Genomic DNA, 23774 nt, shown 5'->3' on the forward strand with positions numbered 1-23774 from the left:
ATAACTGTGATGACTAATTTTTATAACTCTTGTCCATTTCCATGTTAAATATATAATGCTTTTAATTAGGTGGCTTAAAACTGTCATAAATAGGATGCGTATTTACTTTGCTTGTAACTTTGTTACATAACCAATTTGAAAAATAAAACTTTGAATTCAGTATTCGGTGAATTGTAAAAAGTTGGCCAGTTAATTAGAAATAAACTGAAAAAGAAATTTGTGTGTTCATAAAGAGTACAATCAACTATACTTTGATTAAAAAAAAAATACAGTATCGAATCCAGTGGTTCTCAACCCTGGCGGCATGTTCAGATCACTTTAGGAGGTTTTAAAAATAACCATGCCAGGTCCTACCCAGACCAATAAAATCAGAATTTCAGGGGCCTGGACATCAGCATTTTAAAAAGCTACCCAGGATTGAGAACCACAGTCAAACCATTTAATTAGTTATTTCTTTCACTGGTGAAGAAATTTTCTTTTCATTGTTTGGATTGTTGGGGAGAAAAAACTTCACCCTCTTCTGTGTTTGAGAGCCTGCTAATGAAACTGACAGATAAGCAAGAGAAAAGAATTCTAATGAGTTAGAGGAATTAGAGGAAGTTCACAAAAATATGACAAAGGGGTGGTTAGAATTTGGGGCTTATATATCATCTTGATGGGGAAAAACAGGAGGTGAAGGACACTTACAAATGACTTGAGAGGAAGTTGCAGGGAGAAAGAGCATGAATGGGAAAGCAAATGACTTTTAGGAAAGATAAGTGGAGAGAATCCTTAGGAGAATAGATGGTAGATATGATAGTTTTGTGACCAAAGTCTGTTGAGGTGTGGTGCTTATTTCTCACTGTCTCTGGTGATGAGTTAATCTTCCTTGGTTGCTCCCTGTGAGGAGATTTATAGGAACTGAGTTCCTTTGGGAAGCTCTGCTTTTAGGTGGAGGATTTCAGGATCTCAAATGCTTTCTACTAAAAATTTTATGCCACAATGGCATACTTTGGACCCCTTCAATATGGATCAAGTAGTTGAGATACTCAATTCTAGTTACCATGTAAGTCAGTAGTCTTTAATTATGTTCCTTTTATATTCAGCTGCAGCTGGTGAACATATATAAATGCACTCTCCAGGGGGTTTATACTAGCTGGATTGAAATGTAACACATTTTAAAGTTTCAAATCAGATAAAGGCATAGTGGGGAAAATGTGCACCCTTAAATATAAGATCCCTTTTTAGGCTTGGGATCTTCTATGAGCATAATTCTTATGTCACTCCCCTATCTAAAATCTTTTAGTGGCCAGATTCCAGGAAAAGTTTAAATTCCCTATCACAAAACAAACCAGCTCCAGTAATGCCAGACCTGGAGTATCCACTGAACTTCAGTTAACTTCTTACAAGATTCTCCAGGCCATTCTTGTCTGACACCATCTTTATCTCCAAGTCAAAGAGTTAGCTGTCCCTTTGTTGTGCTGCCAAGATGCTGTGTACACCTCCAGAACTGTGCTTACCACACTTTTAGAAGCCTTTGTTTATTTGTAATGGAGGTACTGGGGATTGAACCCAGGACCCTGTGCATGCTGAGCATGCACTCTACCACTGAATTAGACCTCCCTACCCAGAAGACTTTTAATTGTATGGAATTAAACTTCTTGAGGGCTCAGCCTGTTTTGCTATATTTTGTGCTTATCACATAATATACATTCAACATCTGAATATATGTATGAAGCTTAGTGATTATAAAATTAAAGGTGTCCTTTAGAAAAAAAATGTGTCCAAATATCATGAAATTATGGATAAGAACTATTATGCAACTTACTATTGATAAAGGAAACAGACTAGGTTCTCTAGGAGCCTTACCAGGCCCTGGAGAAAAAGCAAGACAAAGCAGAGCCAGACTATGTGGATGCTACTTACAAGCTCCACAAATACATTTGATAGTTGACCCCTCCCTAGGTTTGGGGAAAATGGACCAGATTCTAAGACCCCTTCCTGCTCTATTATTCCATGATTCTAAAGGTAAATTAAAAATTCACTTAGCGGTAAACAATTTAGTATCTAGATCAAGATAACCTTACATTAGAAAAATACTAGAAATTTCAAATTACCAAATGTGGTATGCCAGATGTGAGATGTAGGGAGAAATCTACAAGGATGTGCTTTTGTGAATCCTTATAAACAGGTTTTGTTAATAGCAAAGGCAAAGAAGACAACTCGCTTATTTTATTCCCTACCACCAGGGACATCTTCCACTTCCTTTCCCTGTCCCCCATTTATTTCTGTATTTATGCAATACAATACATTCAGCGTGTTTCCTGAGTATCCCGTTAGTGCTATTTCATTGGTCCTACCCTAAAGGACCTGTAACCCAGAGCAGGACGGTCAACATCACTTGGAAACATGTTAGAAACTCGAACACTCAGGCCCCACGTCAGACCTAGTGAATCAGAAACTCCGGGAGTACGGCCCCACCAATTTTGCTTTTAACAAGCTTTCCAAATGATTCTGATGCACCTTGAAGTTTGAGAACTATTACTCTGGGACACAATTATAATAGTTTTAGTGCTATGATTGTAGTTGTACTAAGCACCCAAAGGGTTCACAGGTAGGGAGGCGAGAAATGATGTAATAACTGGCTTATAGTTCCGGCATGAATAGTTCCTCGAACTCTCATCAGCCCAAGAAAAAGTACGAGAGAAATGTGGAAAATCTAACAGCACATCTTGAATTCAACCTCATAAGACACAATATTCAACTGATGAAAAAGAAACTAAACTTTGGCCCAGGTACATATTTTTGCTATGCGGTTGTGACATATCAGCTGCTAGGATCATGTACACAAACTACTCATATTCAAGTATAATACACGTGTCATACAACGTGTTTCCCCGAGAACCTGAAGAACAAAATTCCTTAGCAACGATCATGAAGAGCGAACCAAGTTATGTTCTCTAACGCTGTTCTATGAGGAAACGAAAGGTAATAATTCAAGCAATTTTTGGGAAAGGCGCTTCAAAGGTCCTAGCCCTTACGCCACAATGGTGCTCACAATGGCAGCTGCCTCTCCATCTGAAGGACGAACTCTGCTCGCCGCAGAGCACGCGCTTACCCGCCGGGCCAGTTTGCATCACGTGACGTATCTCGCGGGCCTCTGGCTCTCATCTGTAACATCCCCAAAGATGCCTGATTATTTTCTTTTCTTTAAAGAAAGCTGACCCCAATCTCCAATAAAAAAGAGAACAACAAATTACAAGAATTGATCTTTTCTGATTTTCACTGTTAGCTTCTTTTCCTCTTTATGAGCAATCTTACGGCACTACTTTTTCCTTATTGATCGGGCGTTTCTCTGGGCAACTCCCTGCTCTGGGTCTTTGAGGACAGTAGGCGCTGGCGGTGTGCGTCACTGTCCGCCGCCGGGTCACCAGGCTTCTCCAGTCAGGCCGCCCCAGCCAGCCTCCTTTCGTGCCCCGGCCTCAATGTCCTTCCCCCGGTGTGCCCTGCTGTGGGCTCGGCTCCCCGCGGGGCGCCACGCTGGCCACCGGGCAGGCGTCTGCTCTGCCTTTCGCGCCCACACCGGGCCCTTTCCTGGGGCTCTGGGGCGCCTTCCTGCCGTTGCCTCCGCCTCTTCCTCTGCCTCAGGAGGCTCCAAAGCCCCGAACACGTCCTTGTTCGTGCCGCTGACTGTGAAACCTCAGGGTCCCAGCGCGGATGGCGACGTCGGGGCCGAGCTAACGCGCCCTCTGGACAAGAGTGAGTGCAGGAGCTGGCGAGGGCGGCAGGGGTGGTGTCTGCAGGGCTAAGGCTCGAGGAAGCTGCTCCCCTTTCCCCTGGAGACCCGAGGTCCCCTGGAGCGTTGTCATCGTGCCTGTCATATCTGCCTTCCTTGCTGGTTTGTGAGCCCCTAAAGGCTTGGGACTGTGTCTGATTGATCTTTTAACCTGCTGCCCTAGAAGTTGCCTTCTCCCTTTCACTGTTCTCCTCTGAACGGTTTAAACCCTCTTGTGATGGAACAATTCACCTTTTTTGAGTCGTTAGGTGGACAACTAATTTTTTAGCACCCTCTTTTTCCTCTCCCGCTGCCCAGAACTATTGCCCCCAAGAAGGGACCAAGGGAGTGGGGCAATAAAAAGCCAGAGGAGGACTTCCTTCATGATTTTTTCTCATTGACTGGGCACCTACGCAAACCAGGGACTGTGTTAGGCTGTGTGGTGGTTGCCAAGAAGAACCAGACTCAGATCCAGATCTCTTTCGCTCCAGAATCTTACAGTCTCGTGGGGAGGAAGGACATATGGATGACCAGCTGTACTACAAGGGAGAACATGATAAGGGTGTGCTCGCCAAAGGTGGTAGGTACCCTGATCATCCAGGGCTCCAGAAGGGAATGGCTTAGCATCAGCAAGTGGCAAGATATCCTGTTGCTTCCCTGCAAAAAAATTGTTTAATATTTTTCCAATGTCCCCAGTTTAAAAGGGTCTCCAGTTCTTGAAGGCCCTGCCTGATCTGACCTGAGTACCTCTTGGAGAGGCTTCATTGCATGCCATGCTCCTTGTTTCAGCCGTGTTGATGAAATGTGCACTTGTGCTCCAGGCCTTTTACACATGCTACTCCCTCTGCCTGGAATATCTCTGTGGTTCTATCTTCATCTTCTCTTTTTTTTTCAAAATAGCAATGGCTAATACTGAGTGTTTACTAGAGACAGGTACTGCTTAAGCATGTAACTCATTTAATTTTCACAATAACCCTTATGAGGTAGACAGTCTATCCCTGACAAATACCTGTTGCATATCTAATATGTGCGACTCTGTGCCAAGCACTGTTCTAGTCACACAGTAGGTGTTATTATATATATAATATATATTTCCTGGTTGATGGTAACACATTTAGCCATGTGAAGGTAAATTGACTACAAGTAGAAAGATGGTACATATTTGTGATAGTCATACAGCACTTAAGTGACTGGCCTGATTTACCATTTCCTTACCTTTTCTCCATTTCCCAAATGCTAAAATGAGAATAATATTTTCTCTGCTTATATCTCTGGATTGTAAAAGTAATAACATGTTTGGTAATGCACTTTGAAAAGTGTAAAAGAATGAACAAATGTAAACTATCACTTGTACTAAACATTTGCTATTTGAAAAATGGAATTACCCTGCAGTAGAATCTGTGGATGTATAGAAGCTGGGAAAGCTTCCTCTAGGAGCCCAAATAATCTACTCCACCTATATAATATAAGTTGATGTGAGGATTTAGCAAAATATGTATTTTTAGGTTATTGTATAAGTAAAGAATTTTTTTTTCCTAAGCCTTTCTTTCTTTAGACTGTTAATAGCTAGTGTGAAATTCCTTAGATGTATTTCTACTCATAATCAGCTAGCTCCACCAGAGCAGTGTTTTGAAGTCTTTTGGGCACTATTATGATTTTCTAAGTGTTTGAAAGTTCTAGCAATGAATGAAGTGTGGCCACTTTTGATGGCAGAGTGGCCCACCTCTTTCTGGGAAAGTTGACTAAGCGGGAAGTTTGGGATAGCCTCAAGTGGAGTAGTGAAGAAGGAAGGTAGCATCTAGGCATTGAGGTTAGCTAGGTGAGCCCTGGCTGCCTGTGGGATGCTACATGGACTCCAGACCATGATCTTCTGAGTTTTGATTGATCATTGGTTGTTTACAGGAGATAGCAACAATAAATAATATTCATGGTGAATTTTATTAGCAGCTGTGACAACTAGGAAAGGTATCGGATTAATTGAGGCAGGTTTTGGCAGTTTCCTCATAGATTATAGTAGTGGCAGATGGGTAGATGCAGATTGGGATTGGAACTTGGACTCATAGAGCTGTGACAAGAGGGTTGAAGCTACTTTAGCTCCCTATTAGTAGGGTGAACTGGAATCAGCGTTTTGGGGAAGCTTGCTTGTCAAAACACCTGGACTGTTACATTCTGGTACATTACTTACGAAGTACAGAATTAGGGTGTAATGCTAAGGGGGTCAAGATTATGGAGACAGTTTCTGCTTAGGCTGTTAGGTGACACTTGTCTGACCAGAGCACATTTAGCTTCCTGGGTGAGAATCGTGCTGTTGGTTACGAGAGGAAACTTAAGAAAGAGCAGAGGCCTAACAAAGCCATTATAATTTGATGTAGGTGTATCAGGTACAGGCACATTTAGGGGTGAAGGAAATAGTCAGCTCTCATACCCATCACCTGAGAGAGATGCAGAAAGGTCAGAGGCTTTTGGCCTAATGCAGCTGTCTGCTGCAATAGGGACAGTTTCAGTAAATCTATTACCACTTTTTATAATTCCCTTTGGATGATACGAAAGGTTCAGCTTGAGAACAGTATTCCAGTACATCTTCATACTTCAACACCAAGAGTGGTAATACTACTAGTTGTAATATTAAAAGAGTGGAAACTAAATGCCACTACTAGGTAGCCTTTGATCTTTTCAGGATTGATTATGAATTTCCTTTTTGGGCCCTAGAGATGTTCTGATCAATTCTGATCACTTCTCTCCACCTGTGTCTCCACTGTGGCTTTGACCTTTCCGATTCTGTTACAAAGCAGTTGAGTTTTTGTACCTGTTTCTCCAGTGAGCAAGTAGCTTTGGTGTACTGAGAAATGGACTTCTAGTTAATTATTGATGAGTATAGTGAAACAAGTGAATTAAAACATTTTAACAAAATGGATAAATCATAAGGTTTAAGCAGTCCCGAGCGTTAGTAGTAGATACTTTTTTCTTCATTGGGAAGTAAGTGGAGTGAGTAAAGTGGGTCATTTTTGTGTAAAGACTCATGTGAGGTACATTTACATTTTAGAAGAGAACCTATTATTAAATCCCAAGCTTCCATTGTAGGAAGCTGGAAGAAAGCTGTTAACTGGTTGAAAGTTGCAGTGACTGAGTCATTTCTACTGTGGCTGAAATCCGTAGAGTGTTTCCTTTAATAACTGTTATTTTTTTTAATGAGAAGTAATTATGACCCATAGTCAGGCCAGTTAAAGTTTGATTTTTATGAAAAACAAAACTATGTTTCCATATACTTTTGTAGTAGATTACATTTTTTCAGTGATATTTCCATTGTGTTAATGTTACTGCAGTTATCTTTTAAATTTTAGATAAAATAACAGAGAAACTTCACTTTAATGTGTGTGGGTAATCATTTTTTAAAACAGCTATGAAATATAATTTACATGTCATAAAGTTCATGCATTTAAGTTGTGTTATTAAATAGTATATTTGCAGGGTTATGTAACTATCACCATGATCTAATTTTAGAAGATTTTCATCATCCCTAAAAGAAATCCCATACCCAGTAGCAATGACTCCCATTCCCCTAGCCCCCATTCCCCTCTGCTCAGCCCATGGCAAACACTAATCCACATTCTAGTTCTGTTCGACATTTCATATAAATAGTGTCATACAATATGTGGTCTTTCCTGACTAGTTTTGTTCACATAGCTTGAACAACCTCATATTTTTGAGGCATTTTAAATTGAATGATAAGTATCATGATTCTTGCATAACGCTGGAGTGTTATAGAAAATGTGTTAATTTTCTAATAAATGTGATGTTTTCAGTTTGTATTGTGTTTATAGGTCAGCAGAATTTCCCCAGATAGTTGCATGTGCTTTTTTTATTTGTCACTGATTTTTCTACTATTGTAAAGAAACGTTGGCCCCACTGGGTACAAAGTAACAAAAACCCAGAAACATCAGGATAGCTGCCTGTGATGGGAGATATACATGTATGCATCTTACATTTAGTTGTGAGCAAACCTGATGGCAAAACCAGCGATTTTAAAGTTTCTGCAGTTTGCGAAATAAATTTTTGCTGGTGAGATGCTTCTTTCAGTCTTAATTTCTTCAGTGAGTTTTGTGTTTTGTGACTGCATGAAAATGTAGTGGGTACTCTTGCAGGAAGTAAAAACATAGGCCATCTGGCCTTTCTGTGTCTCCTGGGCAAAGATTATATCCTCAGTTTTGGCCTGCCTTTTCAGCGATGTAGAGCATATGGCTGGATCAGTAAAATGTTCATCTCAACAGAATAACGCAGTAGTATTTTAATATATGCGATGTTAATACAGTCTCAGCTTGATTAATTTAAAATGTTTTCACCTGTAATTTTTATGGTGGCATGTTATTTCAGTAGACATCTAATTCAACCTCCACTACAGCACAGTAATTTCTCTGCAATCACTCTTGAAATACAGTTATCTAAGTCTTGCTTGTGTACTTTCAGTGACAAGGAGCTGGCATTTTTGTGAGGCAACCTCTTTTTCCTGCTCTAACTTTTAGAAAGTTCTTGTATGAATTCCACTGAAATCTGTTTCCCTTACTTCCCACTAATTTTAGTTATGCTATCTAGAATGAAATACATGTAATCTGTTCTCCCTAAAGTCATCTTGAAGCTAACGATCATCCCTGGCTCCTTTAGTTATTCACATAAAAGCGTAATGATCTGGTCCATGCAGTATTGGTTGTTTTTCTAGATATCTTTTAGCTGCTCACTATTAGATGTTCAGATGACTTTAAGTAAACAAAACAGAACATGGTTATCTAAAAGTGGCCTGATGGAGGGTAGGGTGATTCTAATCCTGTAGCACCTTGCTTTTTCCTCTGCAATATAATAGGAATATTGCATCATTTTACTTTTATACTTTTTCTAGACACTATTAAACCAGTAAAAGCTTGTAATTAAAACCTTCAAGTTCTTAGAACACTTAGTAGACTGCTGTCTTGAGTGTCAGGACTTCAAATTTCCTTTGCTTTTTGGGCATTTCTCTATCTGGAAAACAAATGTTAAACATATGTTAAATTTTTATATCTTTCTTCCAGATGAAGTAAAGAAGATCTTAGACAAATTTTACAAGAGGAAGGAAATTCAGAAACTGGGTGCTGATTATGGACTCGATGGTAAGGCTAATAAGATTTCCATTAGAGATATTTTATTACTGCTTAGATTACACTTTTGTCATTATCATGTGGGACATTGTGTGGCCTGGACGTAAGTACACAGCTGTAATCTGGAGGATGCCCCTGACTTTTGCTTCCGTTGGAGCAGGAGATTGGCAAGATGCAACTGGTGAGTCAGACACATCACAAAGGAGCTCTGTATTCAGCTTTCCTTCGTGTTGTACTAGGATTTCAGTTTTAGCCCAGATCATAACAAACCAGCTGTACTTCAATGAGTTAGGTGTGATGTGTATGTGTACTTTTTTTAAATGAGAAATGAGATGAAAACTAAGCCCTACCTATTTTGATTTTGTGTTTCCCACAGCTCGTCTCTTCCACCAAGCTTTCATAAGCTTTAGAAATTATATCATGCAGTCTCATTCCCTGGATGTGGACATTCACATTATTTTGAATGATATTTGCTTCAGTGCAGGCAAGTTTTAGAGACCTCTTAAAATCCTATTGAACATACTTTCTATTTCTTCCTATACTTCATGTTTATTCTCTAGTTAGGGCTTATTTGCTTTAGAATAGGCCCTGTTGACATCCTCTGTAAATAATTCAGTGCTTTCATAGGAGGCCTTCTAGGTCCTTTTGCTTTTATAGTGGTTCCCTGAGCTAGTTATTAAATCACGCATATGTCTTAGACAGGAGGGAGACTGAGGCCTTGGTCTGTCACAGTCTGCTCTTCACTGTGTGGTAATATAGGCTGCTGTGAAATGAACCTTCACAAAAGATAGAATTAATACATAATAGATTCCATCTGTTTCTGCCACTGGCTTCTTTCTCCCTCATATCTGGACAAAGCTCTTGACGTAAAAGAAAAACAATGTAAGAACATCATTGTTCTGTTCCCATAGGCAGTTTGCCCTGGGCCAGGCACTGAGGTAGGACCTGGATACAAAGCAGAATGGGACACAGCCCCACCCTCCTCAGAGCCACTAAGGTGTGGACACTTCTTGCTGAGGAATCAATTCACTTTCATATTTTGTCTCGCAGTGGTCTCTAGTTTACAAAATACTTCCACCCGTATTTCTCTTCAGTAACCACAGGCCTTCTCTCTAATGTATATTTCCAGGTTCTTTGTTTAATTAACTTTTATCAATACTGATCTTTACTTCTTTGCATTAAAGAAGTAGAACCAGGTGGTTAACAGCCAGTTTTCTGTCTTCCAAGAAAATATTAGTGAAATAAGGAGGAAAACGTAAGACAAAGGATCTCAGGAAAGGATAGAGTTCCTATGCTGGGGTTTTTCTTTTTAGTCTGGCAATGTCCCCCTAACTTAGCTAACTTAGCTCACCAAGAAAAAAGTTTTCACTAGATTCAGTTATGGGTAACATTTAGATTGCACATGTTAAAACCGTGTTTTATTTTCCAGCTCATGTGGATGATTTATTTCCATTTTTCTTGAGACATGCAAAACAGATATTTCCTGTCTTGGACTGTAAGGATGATCTACGTAAAATCAGTGACCTGAGGATACCACCTAACTGGTTAGTTTCTTTATTTGTGGAATTGAAATTTTCAGTTTCTAATCTTGGGAATTTAATAATCATTATATATTTTTATTGTATGCTGGATGATAAATCATAAGTAGTCTAGATTATAAAGTAGTCTAGATTGTATTGTTTTCCCTAGAAAAATAAGCAGTTAATCTGGCAGGCAATTAACTGGTGTCCCTACTTTCATCCTGGTCAGATGTGGTTTTAGGTTTTATTAGGGCAGATGTAGAATAGCCCTTTCTTTAGAATGTTATCCATACAATTCAGATGTGGCCTTTCTGATGTCTCAGCTGAATACCTAGGCTGTTAATGAGCTCTCTTCACCAACGTTGTAGCTGGAACTCCAACATCTCTAGCACTTTGTCACCTCTTTGAGACTTTCCATTCGAACTCTTAGCGAGCTGTCCTCTGCTAGGCCCTGCACATGTTCAGCCCAGCCCTTGGCCAAGAATGTAAGGAACCCCCACACAGACTTTAAGGCTTCCCCTCTGCTCTACCTTTCCTTCTCTTTCACACTCTAGCCTTCAGATTCCAGCTGCTTCAGTAGGCTTTGAACTTGATTTCTATTGCTCAGCTCAGTGGGACTATTGTACTTTGCTTGGCTTCTACCTCCCTGTGCCCTGCTGGGGTACAGCAGGGCTCATCTCAAGTCTTCTATTCTTTTAGGGCTTGTAGTCCTGCACTGCCTGTTGTCCATGCCCCCAAGCAGCTGCTGTATATATTTTGTCCAGTTTTGTACTTGTTTATGGTGAGAGGGCAAGTCCAGTACCATTCATCATGGCCAGAAGCAGAAGACTCTATTGTATATGCTGAAATTCAGAAGTCTGGGAGTATTTACTTATAGGGCTGTGTAGAGCTGTGGAAATAATGTGAACGTATCTCTAGAGCTGATAGCAGTTTAAACTGAAGTGAGTCTTGGGGGAAAAGAGATTTGTACAATGGCAAGAATATCTAAGAAATTAATTTCATTTGGGTTTTCCTCTCCTCTAGTTAGTAAATATCATTCTTGGAAAGCAGTCATTTTAGTGTGGATATGAAACTTATCATTTAATTTAGTTTTTCAAAGATACTATCTTTTGAATGTTAGGATATTTCATTGGAATTTTTTTCATTTGATACCTTTGCCAGGATTTTGAAGTTAATGGGATTAAGCTGTTTACCTGCTGACGTTCTAGGTACCCAGAAGCCAGAGCCATGCAGCGGAAGATAATATTCCATTCAGGTCCCACAAACAGTGGAAAGACTTACCATGCAATCCAGAAATACTTGTCAGCAAAATCTGGAGTGTATTGTGGCCCTTTAAAATTACTGGCACATGAGATCTTCGAAAAGAGTAATGCTGCTGTTAGTATATTACCAGATATTTGCTCTTTTTCTTGTTAATTTGGGGGAGGGTAGAGTGAAGGGGGCAGAGGGGAGGGGCACACGTAGTAATTTACTGTTAACAAAAATTGCCATGTGCATTGCACCTAAGAAGCCATCATTTATAAGACATAGCATTATTTTATGTACAACGAAAAAAGCAGAGAAAGAAAATGATGCCCCCAACTGAATTCTGACATGCCATCCTTTGTTAAGAGGTATCCTGATTTCTGAGATACTAAAATGTGAAAAAAGTGTTATTAGAGTGAGTAAAATACAATATTACAGAATATTTCACATATACAGAGAAATACAGAGAATAACATACAAATAATCTGAATCCGCTGCCCAACTCCCATCAGATTCTAACATTTTGCCATACTTGTTTTTCTTTTTTTTACTTTTTTAAGAAATAAAGTATTATTGATATAGCTGAAACTCCCTCTGAGCCCCTCCTTTGCCGCCTTAGAGTTAATCACTAATCTGTTAGAATGTTTAATTTACCTTTTTTAGATTAGACTTCTGATGCTATCAGCTAGAACTAATGATAAAGACTGAAGCCACCTTTTCAAACCTGAAAAGGACTGAATTCCCTGTGGTGTGATGCATCATTTCAGTAAATGGGCCACGTTTTGGTTCATTGTTTTATTATGACTTTATAATGTGATTTAACCAGTTTTGGTAGGTAGTTTGCATTCTGTATTTTTTGTTCTGAATAATTTGTGTAATTTGCATACATAATGCCTCCTTATTCATAAATACTTAAAAGTATTTCCTCAGAACAAAGACTTTCTTTTACATAACCTTACGATATTCATCTAAAGCAAGCCATTTAATATTGATAGAATACCATATTTTAACCCATAGTCCATATTCAAATTCTGCCAATTGTCCAATAACACCACCACTCCACTCCCGTCCCACTCCTCTCCCCACTGATTCTGTCTAGAGTCTCACACTGTATTTTATTGTCATGTCTCTAGTTTCCATTAATCTGAGACAATTCCTCAGTCTTTCTTTGTCTTTCGTAACCATTACATTTTGGAAGACTACAGGTCAGCTGTGTTGTAAACTGTCACTCAGTTTGGGTGTATCTGGTGTTTCCTCATAATTTGTTTTCGGCTACTAGGTAGACCAGCTGTTCCAGTTTGCCTGGACTTTCCCAGATTTAGCACCAAATATTCTTTGTCCTGGGGAACCTCTCAGTCTTGGGCAGACTGGGGTGATTGATCACTCAGATCTACCATAGCATTGATGTTGGTCCTTCTCAAAGAAATATACTAGGAAGTCTTTATATTCTTAAATTTTATTATATTTTTTGAACATAATTCATTTCATTTTAATAAATAGTACAGAAACTAATGAAATAGTACAAAATTAAAAAGTGAAACTGCTACAGTTTCTCATGCTTTTATTACCTGAGAATTTAGCTGATTTGAAATGTTTCCAAATTTTTATAGCTTATGTAAGAGAGAGGCTTTTTTCATTAAAAATTTTTTCAAAAGATTGGCAATATTTTGTTTCAGCTATTAGACAAGTAAATTGGAATGTAATGGAGAGAATACTCTATTAAACACCCCAAACTTCTTTTTTCTGTTGTTTTCCAGGTGGAAATAATGCCAGTCTTTTTGTCATCCTAGGGTGTCCCATGTGACTTGGTAACAGGTGAAGAGCGTGTGACAGTAGAGTCAGATGGGAAACAGGCTGCCCACGTTGCTTGTACTGTTGAGATGTGCAGTGTTACAACTCCTTGTATGTATACACTATTTTAAAAACTTTATGGTTTAGTATTTTTTAATTTTAAAACATAGATGAACATGTGGAATGTGTTTTTTATTGTGAAAAAAAATTTTAAGTTAAGACAAAGAAGGGAAAATAGTACAGCAGATATCCATTATTTAACCACCACTTAAAAATGCCAAACTTTCTGTCATGTTTATTTTTAAACTTTCTTTCCCTTTTTTTTCTTAACTGAAAAGTTTAGTGTGATTTTCCTTTGTACCACTCCCCAATTCGTCTCCTCTCCCCTCCTTTTTTTTTTCGTTTTAGTAGAGATACTGGGGATTGAACCCAGGACCTCACGCATGCTAAGCGTGCTCTCTACCACTGAGCTATATGTCCCCCGCACCACCACCAACTTTTGATCCAACTGCTATCAGATATTTAGTATATAGCTTTTCTGTCTTTTTTTTTTTTGTATCACTGATAAATATTGCCTATCAATACTATAGATTGCATGTTTTAAAACATTTACATGATTATATTGCATTATTGTTCCACAACTTGCTTTTTATTCTACATGTTTTTGTTTATTTACTTATTTATTTAATTTTTGTTTGTTTGTTTGTTTGTTTTGAGGGGAGATAGTTAGATTTTTTTAGATTTAGTTTTAATGGAGGTACTGGGGATTGAACCTAGGACCTTATGCATGCTAGTCATGCACTCTGCCACTAAGCTGTACCCTCCCCGCCGACACAACACGTTTTTAGGTCTAGTCTTGTTTACGTGTATATCAAATTTATTCATTTAAGCTGTTATATAGTATTCCATCTTATGACTAAAATTATTCATTCCTCTATTAAAGAATATTTAGGTTGTTTAAAGTTTTTCACTATTATATATAGCACCACAGTAAACTTCTACTTAAGTACTATAGTTTCCAACATATTTTAAATGAAAATTAGCTTTTTCCTTATTATGTAGGTAATCATTTCTTCATTGTATAAAATATATAAATAAATCCAAAGAGAAAAAAATATATATAATCTCCCAATTTCACACATCCATAATCAATAAATGTTAACCCTGTGGTGTGTATTTTGCAGACTTTGTATTTGTATTGTGTGTGCATATACTTACGTGTGTATTGGCGGGTGTGTATATTAAGTAAAATAGGGATTATATATTATATACTATTTGGTAGCTTGCTTTTTTAATTTTAATAATCTTAGCTTTCTGAGTAAATGGATAGTTTTTAAAAAATCAGTTTATTCTAAAAGTAATACATTGTAAAAATTAAAATAGCACATATAAATCAAAATTCCCTCTTCTGTTTCCTCTTTTGTAATCTTGTTTGTATACACCCAGATATGGTAAATAATTTTAAATCTGACGGCTTTGCAGTATAAAATTAGCTTTCTTTTGTTTCCAGATGTCATTGTGGGCATATTAAATTTTTCTTTCTTTACTGTACTCTTCTCAATTCCTTGGTGTTTTTGGGAAGAAACTAAAATATAATTTATATGACTTAAAAAGAATAAAATAATATGGTTGGAAACATTTTGACATTAGAAAATAAAATGGGGCACTTATTTTTACTGTAGTCATGAGCTTAAAACCCTACGAATGAGCAGAGCTGGAGCTCAGGGAATTAAACTTTCCACTCCACTTTCTGCTTCTGATACCTTCTATGTTCCTGAGGTTGAAATGCTTCATTTATTGCTGTCTACTCCTTGTTCCCAAGGGATTCTTTTCCTGCTGTGTGGATGTGTTCTTATTAGGCAGATTCTTTAGGCTGCCTCTAAAATTGCAGTCAGTACAAAAAATGAGCCTACTCAGTTTGAGAGGCAGTGCAGTAGAGTGATTGAGCTTATGAACATTGGAGATGGTCTGGGTTTGAATTTCATGTTTTTAGATCTTAAACTTAACTAACTGCACATGCTGCAAAACCTTGGGCCAGTTACTTAACTTCTCTGGGTCTCAGTTTATTCTTCTGTAAAATGTAAATATAAGTAATGCTGGTACTTATTTAATGGATTTGTTGTGAGGGTTAGATGAGTTATAATTGTAAAGCCTGTCAGAAAAGAAGCACTTAGTGAGTGATAATGATGATTATGGTGGTGTTGAAAGCTTGAATTTTGGTATTGTAATTTGTTTATAATACTACTTAAGTAGATTGTATTGCTCATGATAACCTTTTATTTTAAGATGAAGTAGCCGTGATCGATGAAATTCAAATGATTAAAGATCCAGCCAGAGGATGGGCCTGGACCAGAGCACTGCTAGGTTGGTGGTCTTAATGGTATAAAACCTATGCTGTGTGACATCTGCATTGAGATGCATTTGTCTGCTTGACGTTGCTAAATAGAGCCAGCTATATACTCTCTTTTTGATACAAATCAAACAAAAACATCAGCTAACTGTGAGTTTTATTCTTTAAATATAATTTTAATAATGGAAAGTCAATTTTTCCTGTTACAGAATTAGCATAACCATTTAATTAAAGTGCCCAAATCTTGCTGTATTTACACAACCGCTATTAACATTTTGATGTTTCATGCCAAAGTATTTTCAATCCTCAATTGGTTGAATCTGTGAATGTGGAACCTGTGGATATGGGAGACCAACTGTGATTTGTTCCAGAGTTGAACATTTTTCCCTGTTATTAATGATGGAGTAAAAATCTCTGTGGCTGTAGCTATTTATTTATTTAGAATAGACTTCTGAAGGTGGACTTCTTGAGGTCCATGGACATGAATGTTTCTCCTACTTAATACTGGAGTGAATTTTTAATCAGCATGTTGTAGAGCAGATGTTTCCAGATTTTAAAACAAATAGCTGAACTCTTTCTTCAAACAAAGAGTACACTGAAGCCTGTAATATAAGATAGATGAAAGTAGATATGCTAAGGGGTCAGGAGTTTGGAGTTTCTTCTATCCACCAGCCCTCAGCCTCTGAGGCACCTCAGTGATTCCATGGAGCCTAATCTGAAAAACAAAAGTATAGGACTGATGTTTAGGACTAACCATCAGAAAATAATGCCAGGTTGTTCTTCTGTCTAACTTCACTCTCTAGTAGACCGAAAACCTTGGCTAAAGGAATTTAAAAGCCCTGAGATTTAGAAAAATGGTACTACTTTTTGCCCACAAGAAGGTTTTAGTTTTAAGGAATCAAAGAGATAATATTTATGAAAACAAGTTGTTATAGTTGTAAAGCAGTAGGTAAGCGAACAAAGTATTTTTGGTATGTAAAGTGTTGCATATATGATTTTATATTTTTAAAATTCTAAAAATCCTGATTTTGCATTTAATAGGACTCTGTGCTGAAGAAATCCATTTGTGTGGAGAATCTGCTGCTATTGACCTGGTTACTGAGCTCATGTACACGACTGGGGAGGATGTGGAGGTACTAGATTATAAGCTTTGTTCCCAAGGTAGCATATAGCAAATAGCCCAGAGTACCCAGGCAGTGGCTTCTTAGGCCCCAGATAGTGGCGAAATCAGAGGTTAACTAAAAAGAAAGCTTTATTTCCTTGTAACTTGACTAGGTCATACATAGTTGGTTGAACCTCATGATCCAAAGTTCTGGTCGAGTGGCATCACACCCTAAGTCTCCAAAAGGACAGGAGATTCTTTATCTTTCTTTGACAAAACCTTTTGGAATTTGAGCAGATCTCTTTAGAATTAAATAAATCAGGAATGTTGGAAGTTTGAGACTCAGCAGAAGTTTGTGATTTTCAAAGTGTCAGACATCAGATACTGGGGACTTTGATACATACCTAATTGGTAGAGATAGTTTGTATCCCTTTTTCAAATTCCTAGAATACAAAGTGACTGAAAAGTAGGATTTCCTTTTAGTCCTACTTTTCATTTTCTTTACCAGACTTCTATAATAAGATGAAGAAATATTTTAAAATTGATCTGCTACTTTAATTTTGTGCTCAGCTTTCAGGGAGAGATGGTGGAATGTAGTGGAAGAAATTCTAGGTTCTAATACTGGCTTTGCTATTATTTGTTTTGTGTTTTTAGGCAAATCACAGAAGGCTAGAACCAGAAAAACCCCCATCAGATCTGATCTTTTATTGGGCTCTTATTTTACTCTTTCATAAAATGGAAATAACAGTCAATAACCCTTCTGAACTTAACCAGGTTGCCATGAAAATCAAATATATAGGAAAGTGCTTTGAAAATTCATGAAACCCTCTATAACATTTTATTAATTCAGAAATACCGATAACTGATCGTAACATAATATCAAAATAAATGTTTTTCTGTATCTTCCCTTTAAAAAGTTGGAACTTGTTCATTTTTAGCTACTCTTGATTTTGAGTTTTTCACTTAATTATTAGTCACAAGTTGAGTTAGGTGTATTACTTCACAATATCGTGTTTTTAATTGTAGGTTCGAAACTATAAGAGGCTTACCCCAATTTCTGTGCTGGATCATGCACTAGAATCTTTAGACAACCTTCGGCCTGGGGATTGCATTGTCTGTTTTAGCAAGAATGATATTTATTCTGTGAGTCGACAGATTGAAATTCGGGGATTGGAATCAGCTGTTATATATGGCAGTCTCCCACCTGGTAATTATTGGCTTTCATCACGACAGGATGTGAAGTCTCTTATTTTTTCCATTTATGTTGAGAATATGTATTGAAAACACAGTGAAAGATATGGAATTAGGTTGCCTGGTGTATGATTTGTTGTAGGTCATGTAAAATAAATATTTTATCTAGTTCATCTTATAGGGATAGAATTATTTTAATTATTTATAGTTCTTGTTGATTGTAGCTATTATTAGACTATATTTTAAATGTTGAGCTGATGATCTTACAGAAATGTTATTAAGATGTAAAGTTGGTAATATTCTTAAAGTTGTAGTCCTGAAATCTGTTAATAAGTGTCCTCAGAAATGATAAGGCTAGTGTGGTAGGGGATTATGTTGCTATGTGTGGGGATATTTAAAGGCGTAGAAAGAAAGGATAAGTGACTCTTTGAGGATATTAAAGAAATAAGTTTGAAACAGTAAGTTTTATCCATAAAAATGGAGAGTAGGAGGTAAGAGATTCCAAGACATACATAGTGTGATATAGTAAAAGATTGAGAACACTTACTTAACGTAAACTGTTTTATTTTAGGGACGAAACTTGCTCAGGCAAAAAAGTTTAATGATCCTGATGATCCATGCAAAATCCTTGTTGCTACAGATGCAATTGGCATGGGACTTAATTTGTAAGTAATTTGTTCTTAATAATCATGGATATTCAGTGGGTTAGGTGGCAATTAAAAAAACTTCTAATTGTTATCAGAATGACCAAACACATTGATTTAGGAGAATGAGTATTATTATGGTATAGAGCTGAGATTTATCTTGCTTACCCTGTTGAGGGGATAAAGTAAAAATATCACATAACACTAGGACTTTTGAGTGCTGCTAACCTGTTAAATTTCCTCACTTTATTTTCAGTGTCTCAGTCAACAAATTGTGTGCCTGTTATGCATGTGGGGTTAGCCATTATCTTTAAGGGCTAACAGTATGAAGCCTAAATAGTCCTCTCTGGGGAATGAAGGCAAATTTGTCTTTATGGATGAACTATTCAAAGCTGTTAATAGCAGCCAACATTTAAAAGCCATCTGAGAGCACTTTGTGTTATTTGTAAAATTATTTTCTGTAGCCTTATTGAGGTATAATTTACATACTGTAGAGTTCACTCATTTAAAGTGTATAATTTGATGCTTTTTAGCAAATTTACACAGTTGTTTAAAAAAATGTTATTGAAAGGGAAGAAAAAGAGTTACCAGCACACCCCCTTTACCTTATTTTGTCAACAGTGGGCAATATTGCAAGTAGGCCTAGATTAGAATTAGAGTGAGCATTTCTGCAATGAACTGGATGATAGAGGGCTTTTCAGATATCAGTCTGTGAGATCATTTTTATTTCTATTTCAGGAGCATAAGGAGAATTATTTTTTATTCCCTTATGAAACCCAGTATCAATGAAAAGGGAGAGAGAGAAATAGAACCAATCACCACCTCTCAAGCTTTGCAGATTGCTGGCAGAGCTGGTAGATTCAGTTCAAAGTTTAAAGAAGGAGAGGTTACAACAATGAATCGAGAAGACCTCAGTTTATTAAGGGAAATTTTGAATAGGCCTGTGGATCCTATAAAGGTAAGGGGTGACATATTCCTTGCTTCTTCTCTGTGGAGTACAGTCATTCCTTCCTTGACCCACTTTCCAGGCTTTTGCCTCAAGACACCTGGAAACAAATAAGCAAAAAAATTTTATGCGATGAAAATCATGTCAAGAAAGCCCTGCCTAATTGCTTTGGAGAGGCATAGAGACCCCCCGGGTCAGAGAATGGCATGCAAGTGAAAGATTCAGATTTTAGAAGTATAACTATAATATAACAAGCTTAGTAAACCTGAGTTACCTTTAGTTCTTCATATAATCTAGCAGTAGGTGGGATAGGGACACAGTTGTTTCAGGTGGGCACACAGCTGTGTCAGCAGGCTGAAAATTGCCAGAAACTTGAGAAGAAACCTTTGAGTGTGGGGCAAAAACAGCATCAAGCCATACAACTTTGAGCCAGTAAAGACAAGGTTAAATTTTGGTTAGTGTAGTTAATGAGGCAGAAATATATATATTTTAAGCAAACTAACTGGTACAATTTAAAGTTGCCTGGAAAATTCACTTAACATGGCTTATCTCATTTTTAGTGACCCTAGGTAAAGGGATATGTAAATGAGATAATGCAAGGAACAGTTCCTGGAGGAAAGCCATGGTTGAAATCATTTCTGTAGCTTTTGTTAAGAGTGCAGTTGATAATGGAACTTCCCCATTTCCCTCTTGTGTATCTCATTTCTTGTGTTCATACTCTTCCTCCATCCCATGATTCATCTCTCTCTTCTCCTTTCCTCATTCTTTATCCCATTCCCTTTCTCACTTCTTTTCTTGCTTATATTTACTTGTGGGCAGTTCTTAACATTGCAGTATATACAGTTAAAGAGATAACTGATCTTCAGTTTGGACATTTTCTCTTGTATATATGTATGTCAGTTTTATTGCCCTGGTTAAAGTGATCGGATTTTCCTTGTTCATTTTTGTTCAAATGGAGAGAATTGAGACCCTGGAAACTATTTTTGGCACTCTGTCAGATCATCATAGATTTAGAAATATAACTAAAATGTAAGTGAAAGATTGACTACTCAATAGGAATCCTTGATTCATTTTAGTGAGTCATCTCATCAGATGACTTTCCTATTGGTAATAAATGGCAAAATATGATTTTTTTTCTATTTTACTCAAACTCTTCTCACTTAACTCATTTGGCAAGAGCTTACCCTGAATATAGGACTTTATCTTAAAATAACTTAAGGAAACTTGTTGTTTAAAAAAAAAATGCTTATGGGTTTTTGTTTTTTTAATCAAAGGCAGCTGGTCTTCATCCAACTGCTGAACAGATTGAAATGTTTGCCTACCATCTCCCTGACACAACACTTTCTAATCTCATTGTAAGTAGAAACTCTTAAATCTCTTTTCTAAAAATGTTGTTACGTCAAACAGTTACTGGGTAACCTCATAGACATGAATGGATAGTCTGTTTTTGTGAAGTTGCTGTTCATGTAGTTTATCTTGTAAGTGAAAGCTTTCTCTCAGAATCTTTTGGGACTTTTGTCCTGAGGAATTTTCTGAGTATTTCAGGTTAAGGCCATGGGGGAAGGCTAGTAGCTTGAGGAGGCAGTGACTTAGGCAGGCCTTTCTGGAAGTCTGTTGATGGATTAAAGTGATTGTCTTTTGTAGACTTGAGTACTTTATTCATGCCTAACTAGGCCGTCCAGTAATTTAATATATTTTCCCCCCACCAGGATATTTTTGTAGACTTTTCACAAGTTGATGGGCAGTATTTTGTCTGCAATATGGATGATTTTAAATTTTCTGCAGAGTTGATCCAGCATATTCCGTTAAGTCTACGAGTGAGGTATGTTTTCTGCACAGCCCCTATCAACAAGAAGCAGCCTTTTGTCTGTTCTTCATTGTTACAGGTGAGCCCTTATCTTTTTGATATTTTGAGTTGTTTCAAGTTGAGGCATTTTCCCCAAATATTACTTTGTTATTCAAAATAAAACAATCAGAGAGTACTCTTTAATATGAAATACTGTGTAAGAACTTATATATAAATGGCTCCTCTTTTCTTTGGGAAAAGAAGGAAATCATCCTCTTTTTTTTAAGTGCCTTTTTAAAAGTATTAAATGTTCTTGAAAATGTAGAAAAGTATAAAGAAGGAAAGAAACCAGCCTGCCTGTTGAGATACAGTCACTGTTAACATTTTGTTCTTTCTTTTCTAATCACAGACTGAAGTGAATTCTGATTCTTTTACCAAACCCCTTTCTTCTGTTTCTCTCAGTTTGCCAGACAGTACAGCAGGAATGAGCCCCTGACCTTCTCATGGTTACGCCGGTATATTAAATGGCCGTTACTTCCACCTAAGAATATTAAAGACCTCATGGATCTTGAAGCTGTCCATGATGTCTTGGACCTTTACCTGTGGCTGAGGTACCAAATTTTCTCCTTTAAGTGCTCTCGTTTTTCCAAGTAAGAGGGCAGATCAAAGGTTTTATGAATGGTCTTTTGCACTTTCAAATTAGGCACATATTTGCAGGGTGCTCTATTTTATATTTATTGTCCGTTAAGGCAGTTGAGCCTAGTTTATACCCATTCCAAAAATGACTTCAGGAGTTCTTATAATTCTAGTTAAGATAGGTAGGTGAGAAAGTTTACTCACTAGATCCTTGTTATGCAAATAGTGGTCCCTGGACCAAAAGCATTGGTATCACCTGGGATCTCGTTAAAAGTAGAGACTTTCAGAGGCGGGGTAGTTATAGCTCAGTGGTAGAATCCCTGCCTAGCATGCACAAGGTCCTGTGTTCAATCCCCAGTATTTCCATTAAAACTAACTAACTAAATAAATCTAATTCCCGCCACCCTGCCCCCAATAAATAAAAGGTTATTTAGACTTGGTAGGGATTTTAAAAAAAAATAGAGACTTTCAGGCCCACCACGGACTTAATCAAATTCTACATTTTAACAAGATCCTGAGGTAATTTGTGTGTACATCACAACTTGAGAGGTACTGCTCTAGATCATTGATTCTCAAAGAAGGGGCATGTCCCAGTAGGGGAGCATATCATAATCACTTAAGATGCAAGTAATGATCTGTTCCCGTCAGGACATATTCCTCAGGTGCATTGGGGCAGAAATAAAGGTTGAGCAAAGGCGCTGATCACAGTTTGCAGAAACAGAATATTTTGAATTAATCAGTATCAAGATGTAGTTATGTCATTAAGATTAGTCTAGCAATTATGATAAGAGCCATTCCTTTAGTGTAATGTTTTTTCCCCCAGCTACCGGTTTATAGATATGTTTCCAGATGCCAGCCTTGTTCGAGATCTCCAGAAACAACTCGATGACGTTATCCAAGATGGTGTCCACAACATCACCAAACTGATTAAAATTTCAGAGACATATAAACTGCTGAATTTGGAGAGCTTATCAGAGAGCCAGTCCCGTTTGTCAGGAACATCAAAGAGCCAAGCTAGAAGGAATCGCAGCAAAGTTTTAGGGAGTAAAGCTGCTGAGCCACTCGCCCCTGATGCAGGAGAGAAATCCCTTGCTTCCAGATTGGTGCAGCAAGGACTCCTCACTGCAGACATGCTGAAACAGCTAGAAAAAGAGTGGATGACACAACAAACGGAGCATGGCAAAGAAAGAACAGAATCTGGGACTTATGCAAAAGGGACAAGAAGAAAGAAGAAGGAACCTGATTCAGATTAACTTTATTTTTATTTTTACAAATAAAAATCTATTTTAAAACCCTTTTTTCTTCATATGCATTTACTGCCTGCTGTGGTATGGTGGCTCTCTTTTACTGCTTGTTTGCTTAGAGGAAAATTAACTCTTAACTGTTGTTTGTTTCAGTGTCTTGGAGATTGTATTTAGAGCTTTGGCCATTTTTGGTATAGCACTGAGACAATGCACTATAAGGAACTGTGCATGGGAATAAAATCAGTTTGGTGAGCTGTTTTGACCAGTTTTCTACACCTTTGCTGAGGATGTCATGGGTGGAATTCTTTGATAGGCATTGCTGTCTATTGTACCCATGTAACAGAGGCTGTTCTAGGTGCTGGAAATATGCAGTAAGTGATACAGGTAATGTTCCTGCCCTCATGTAGATTATATTTTGATATGGTGACAGGAATAAGTT

The 23774-nt window shown here is 37.6% G+C and overlaps 1 protein-coding gene across 4 annotated transcripts; it reads left to right on the forward strand.

Moving 5' to 3' along the window:
* The first annotated feature begins 3378 nt into the window (after nt 1–3378).
* SUPV3L1 (Suv3 like RNA helicase) lies at nt 3379–23388 on the forward strand. 4 transcript variants are annotated; one of them, XM_014556279.2, is made up of 16 exons: nt 3606–3738; nt 4246–4334; nt 8815–8892; nt 9257–9364; nt 10310–10424; nt 11609–11777; nt 13436–13547; nt 15723–15800; nt 16828–16919; nt 17915–18095; nt 18651–18744; nt 19462–19681; nt 20944–21024; nt 21379–21555; nt 21918–22066; nt 22915–23388. In XM_014556279.2, the coding sequence occupies exons 2-16, from the start codon at nt 4277–4279 to the stop codon at nt 23342–23344; spliced, it is 2142 nt and encodes a 713-aa protein (XP_014411765.1). In that variant the 5' UTR covers nt 3606–3738; nt 4246–4276; the 3' UTR covers nt 23345–23388. The 4 variants fall into 4 exon arrangements, with proteins under 4 accessions (XP_006181237.2, XP_014411765.1, XP_032347427.1 ...); XM_006181175.3 differs by lacking the exon at nt 4246–4334 and having other exon boundaries at nt 3379–3738; XM_032491536.1 differs by lacking the exons at nt 3606–3738; nt 4246–4334; nt 8815–8892; nt 9257–9364; nt 11609–11777 and having other exon boundaries at nt 10320–10424.
* Nucleotides 23389–23774: the final 386 nt, after the last annotated feature.

The sequence above is a fragment of the Camelus ferus genome, chromosome 11, assembly GCF_009834535.1.
Source record: "Camelus ferus isolate YT-003-E chromosome 11, BCGSAC_Cfer_1.0, whole genome shotgun sequence".
Classification (NCBI taxonomy): Eukaryota; Metazoa; Chordata; class Mammalia; order Artiodactyla; family Camelidae; genus Camelus; species Camelus ferus.